We start from the raw sequence: 6,000 nt of genomic DNA, 5'->3' as shown, positions 1-6,000 counted from the left end.
GGTGTTGTGCTGTGGACCCCCAGAGAAGGCTGCTGACACAGCAGGACAGGCCTACAGCCATAAATTGGCTACCTGTGAATGAACCCTGGGCAAACCAAAGAAAAGCAAATCTTCCCCTTTTTCTGTACCTGTGAAGAAGAGAGCTGTGAACACCCTCTGCCATCCCTGGGCCTGCCTGCTGCCTGCCCAGTGGCAATGCTGGTGTGGATTTTCTAGTGTGGAAGCCTCATGCTGCACACTGAATGATCCACAAAGGATTCAGGAAAGCCATACTACTCCAGCCACCTACCTGTCTAGCCCTCCTGATCTGTCTGCTGAGACAGAGGCTGGTGAAGGATTCTCACGACAGGCTTACTGCTAGCACAGTTGTTTATCATCTCAGGATGGAAGACACCAACCATTTTGCACTTCTCAGTCCCCACTCCTTGCACCAGGATCCAAGGGTGGCCAGATAGAAGAGTCCTTACATTCCCCACCACCTTCTAACTCAAACCAGCCACTCTTAAACACCACCATGGATCTTCTGAAAGTTTTCCTACATGGTTTATGGCACGGCTCTTCAACAGACTTGGGTACTCATGGCAGAAAGGCACATTGCACCTTTCTACCATTAAATGTATTAAAATTGGTGATGCTGTTTGCCGCCCAAAGTGCAGTAATGCAGGCGTGCTCTGGCCTATAATCTGAAATAAATTACAACCACTAGAGAGAGTAATAGAAAACCCAGTACATGACCAGTTGTGGGGGAAAAATCCTGTCATTTGTGATAAAAATGAGAAACAGAAATGGATTTGAAACATTCGTTTCCCTTTATTTTCTCAGTGAGGCTGATGTGTACTGCACATTAAAAAAAAGAAAAAAATCACAGGAATTTTCATACAATGAATTAAACCACAAAAGTACATGTAGAACCGGCAGGTGGAAAATAGCCCAACTTGGGCTTAACTGGTATCTCATTTTCCCTGTTCAGCATAGTCCAACCAACAGCTTTACATGTTCACCTACTGTACAAATTTTACAGTAGCTCCATCAGGTCAGTGGTTCACATTATTGAAAATGTCTGTCACATAGGTACAAATTTCGAATCATCACATTATATTACATGGCTATTCTAGGTCATTTATAGATCAGATCTTATACTACAGTGACTGAAGCTCTCATTACAGCCATTAAAAAGGACACATAATCATTACCTACTGTAGGCTTACATCTAAAGGGATGAGAAGGAGGTGTGGTTGTTTTGCATTCTTTTTTTTTTTTTTTCAACTGACCCAAGTATTATTAGCCCAGAGGCACAAACTTTCCTCTCAGTGCTGCTCTTGGTAATGGCAGCCAAACTGCTTTTCAGAGTAGTTTAGCACAGATCTTCTTCTTCAACTTTAAGCTCCCTCTGTTTGGGTTAGTATTTAGATCATTTTCCATTCTGTAGGAATTACTCAGTTACAGCTCTAGGAAAGACCGTAGTTCCTAAGTACCAGTTCTGTTACCTGTATTGCAGATGTGGTACTTACCACAGCATGAAAGCAACAGGACAATCTTCATATAAAAGACACACAGAGCTATGCTGCAATTTGCCTCCAGTGACAAGGTGGTACATGTGTTCATTTGAAATGTTCTTGGGGAAGAAAAAAATAAAAGTAAACATCGAGTTTATATGTTGATGGGTTTCCTACTACAGTGTCTATGAAGGTTCCAAATAGCTTTATTCAGCAATCCCAGCTCTATTAATTTAATGTGTAATTTGTAAATCCACAGAGGAAAGCCATCTTCAAGATGAGAATGTTTGCCAGGCCAGTGAAAAAAAAAATTGACTCACATCATTATGCCTGCTTGGTGAAAAATAAATAATGCCCCCACACAAGCCCCACACCAATTTATTAATGTCAGCAATCTGGGGCAAAAGAGAACATTTTAAAATTCAATCACAGAAATGTAAAGGCAAAATAGGTAATGCATCTGGTCCTTGAACACATAATATGATATACTAAATATTGATTTCTTAAAAATAATTTATTGCTTTTGATATTTTTTCTTTACAACAGAAGATACTCAAAATCCAGAAAGGAAAATTGTAAACTTTTAGTTTGGCATTCACACAAAGTTAAAATACCTGCATTTTTAACCTACAGAGCAACAACAAGAATTATGCAGAGTAAAGAATGTTACATTTGTAACACAGAACCTCCAGAAAAGTTCTTTCCTTTTTTTTTTGTTTTATTGCTATCTATCTACTGAGAAATAAGAAGCCAAAAAATCAAGCAAGCATCCGACAGGACAGACAGTGGAATCTCTCAGAACACAATATGCTGGTGATAAAATGAATGCAGCCATCAAAATCAACTGCACTGGTATGGGGATAGAATCACTTTTCTAAGATTTGGAGTGGGGAAGTAGATTAAATAGTTAGGTGTGCCATACTTTTAAGAGGAGTCATGAATGCCAAAGAGTAATAGAATAACAAATCTATACATTCACAAGCAAATTCCGAACTTTGCTGATTCAGTCTAGAGACTCCGAGTTCAGGTTAAATTCTGATGCTCAGAATAGCACTAGTTTATACTCTTGTGGTTTTTTCTTTCCTGAAGTTTCTATTTAATTTAACAGAAGCAATGTCATCAGCAACAATGTCATGGGCACATCTGAGGCCATGCTAGTGCATAGGGAAGAAAAGGAAAAAAACAAAACCAACCCACTGCTTCTGCAAAAGCGGAATTTCCAAACAAAGCACTTGCTTACTCCAAACTGACAACCATCATGCATCCTAGGTATAAAATTTCCACTGGCCTTTTTATTCTTTTAGTCATCTCATAATTTATAATAAATAGGATAATTATAACTGATAAATATGTCTCTTTAGTAAACAAAGGAATGAAGGATTGGTATTTATACAGGATGCATAACTGTAAAAAATATAGATAAATACCATCATTAAACTCTGCCAATGAAAAGACTACTGGCATCAAGAACAGTGTTTAGACACAGAATTACTGTAAAAATCATACTGTACTTAGTACCTCAGCATATTTTTATCAAATTAAAATCACAAAAATTAAAACAAAATAGCATTTTAAAAAGATTTTTGACCTCTAGTTCCAAAACTACCGTTGATACAGAAAATAAAAACATTTCTTAATGATTACCCATTTGAGAGACTTTACATAAAATTATGGTATTTTCTAGAAAAATTTAGATGAGAAAATTTCATTCCCCTAACAAATTCAGTGTATAAAACTGCAAAAGAAAATCAAGCAATGAGAAAAATGTGGAAAAATACTGCAGAAGGTGGTTAATATCTTTTGGGCTAGGATAATTCTTGACAAAATTCTTATATAAGCTCACCAAAGAAGGGATGAATGTGTGTAATGCATTTTTGCACTCAGACACACGCGCACACATATGCACACTCACACCCTCACCCACACACTTTTCTCTTTTTTTACAATCAAATATATATAAGCGTAAGTTCAGCTTTCTACATATGTTAGTGTACAATAATTGTTTCACCTCATATAATTACATTTGAGTATTCTTGATTAAGAAAAATTCAGCAGTTTTTGAAAAGAAGGCTGCATTTACAGTGCATAGCTGTAACAAAAAAGAACATCGTCATACAGTATGTACATAAATAAAAATACTCCATTTAACATTTGTAAATACTCAACTACTTTAGAGAATGTAGCAAATAAACTATCTGTGCACACACCCAGATAGTTATATCCAACTCTCATTAATAATGTAACACCACATCCGCTCATTAGAATAAATCGCTGAACAAGCTGCACATTTGACCATTAACAAGGCTTTGAAAATTTTGCTGTGGAAGATCAATGTTGTAGACATTTACATGGGTGTCAGAACTAAAAGATGAAACTTCAAAATGTTAGGGAAGCTTGAGCTTTTTAATTTTCTTTTCTGCAAAAAAAATCCCCACAAAAAAACCCAAAAAACAAACCAACCAAAAAAAGAACAATCTTAAAACAAAGCTAAGACAGATTGTAAGCTTCTGGGACCTGTGGTTTCTTCTGGATTGTCATATTATCACTGTGTTGTGAGAAGACGCTTCTTTACAAAAAAAAAAAAAAAATGCAGTGTCTGATCCCCAGACATCAGCAGCCATAGTTCTCACACTGGGGTTTGTTTTTTTCTGTTTGTTTTTGTTCTTTTTTTGTTAAAATGCAGTATGTACAGGTTTTGCAGTTCATCGTTGTACGTGTATCTCTGTGGAACTGCTGCCATGTCTCGTGATTTGCATTGAACTCGCAAGGAACGCCCGGCTCCCCTGCCACCGCTCACCCGCCAAAGCCAAGCTGACACCCATGGACAGCGTGTGCTTACTGGACAGCATCCTGCCCCTCCACTCCTCGAGCAGCTGTGTTCATGTAAACCATGGTTTTGAACAGAGTGTAAAGTAGGAGAAATTCCTAAGTACGACTTTTTAGCTGTCCATTATTGAAGGACGTGATGTCCGTGAGGTATTCGCCATCCCTTTGTTTTCCTCGGATGACATGCTTGTTACCTACGCAGGCTCCGCTGTGCCTCTTTAAGTAAACTATCAAAATCCATGGAGTCATACTTGCTTTTAGTGGAAGCAGGATCAAAATCATCTGAGTTTGAATCTGAAACCCAAAGGATGCAAGCTTAGGTAAGAGGCAGAAACAACTTATTTTCTCTGTACACTGGTACAAACAAGGCTCTGAAGAAACAATCCACTTACAAACACAACTTTACGGGACTACAAAAGCATAGAAATTATCATCACATGCCTCTTCCCTGGTAAGAAGAGGGACTTAACAAAAGCAGTAAGTCCTCAGCAGTGGGGAAGAACCATTAATTGCATATACATCTAGAGCACATTAACTCAAAACAGTTTCCTCAAGGACTTGAGCACCGACACACTCGTGTATAAGTCTCAAGGTAGTCCAGATAATCTTGACAGATGCCTTAACCAAAACGCCACCTTTGTCTTGCAACTGCTTTTCCACAACATGCAATATCCAAGACTTAATTCTCCTGAGAAAAGTTCTGAAGAAAGCCAGGGCAGCCTGTGAGCAGTGCACAGAGGAGACAGCTTCTTCTGTCTGCCCTGCCTGGAGTCTTGTGGAAGTCACTACACCTCCCAGAATCTCTGTTTTTACTTCAACTCATCTTTATGGCTTTGTTTTTTTATAGCATGATCAATTCTGGGCAGGGCCTCTGTATGGCTGTATGAGCAGTCTCAGGTGGGTTCCTCAGCTTTCTGTACCACACGTGATAATCACAGCAGCAACAGCAGCCCAGCTCCTGTGGCCTGGGGTAGCTGCTCCAGCTTTGCCAGACATGGACGTCAGTCTGTTCTCAGCACAGAGCAGAGATTGTACATTTGTGGCCACACAGCTCTAGTACGGCAATTAATGACATGGCTGCAAGCACTGAATTTCCTCTTGGAGTCAACCCTGCTCAACACTGACTCTCCCCAGCTCCTGTGTCACAGCTCCTCTATGAGAGTGCCCTTTTCTTGCCATTTCTTGTGTTGAATTAATCAGAACTCCCCATCTACCAGTATAAGACACACTGTGCATTAAATGTTCATTACAAGTTCTGTTAAGACAATATCTTCTCACAAAGGAGAGGTGTTAAACTTCTGACTACTATTTTCAAGTGTTTTCTTTCCTCTGTAGTCAACCCAAAGCTGATTAATTCTCTCTGTCCTGGTACCAGCTCATGAATTTTAAAGTTCATCCTGCCATTTCCTTATGTTGCTCTATCAGATACTCTGCAAAATACAGGGAATGCAGTCTGAAGTACAGAAGCTCAAGCTGTCAGCAGGACAAAGTGAAAATAGTCTGCTCACAGATACTCTGGGAATCCCACTCACTATGGAGAGAGCTGACAGGGAATACTCCCAGTGATGAATAATGTTCAAGAGGGTTCCCTTCAGACAACTTATTTTAAACCCCAGATTTTCTGAGATACAGAGATGACCTTGGCTTCCACTGCTGAAGATAAGTCAAAAAAAGGCAA

The 6,000-nt window shown here is 39.1% G+C and overlaps 1 protein-coding gene across 3 annotated transcripts in view; it reads right to left on the bottom strand.

Moving 5' to 3' along the window:
- Positions 1–786: 786 nt before the first annotated feature.
- The window catches only part of PPARGC1A (PPARG coactivator 1 alpha), a 368,032-nt gene continuing 362,818 nt past the window's right edge, over positions 787–6,000 (bottom strand). For all 3 annotated transcript variants that reach the window (XM_085059239.1, XM_085059240.1, XM_085059241.1), the window contains one exon: positions 787–4,616. In XM_085059239.1, the coding sequence (XP_084915365.1) occupies positions 4,513–4,616 (104 nt within the window). In that variant the 3' untranslated portion in view covers positions 787–4,512. The remainder of the gene's footprint in view (positions 4,617–6,000) is intronic.

Source organism: Lichenostomus cassidix, chromosome 4 (assembly GCF_008360975.1).
Source record: "Lichenostomus cassidix isolate B80296 chromosome 4, HeHo_3.0, whole genome shotgun sequence".
NCBI lineage: Eukaryota > Metazoa > Chordata > Aves > Passeriformes > Meliphagidae > Lichenostomus > Lichenostomus cassidix.
This window is presented reverse-complemented; position numbering and strand designations above follow the sequence as displayed.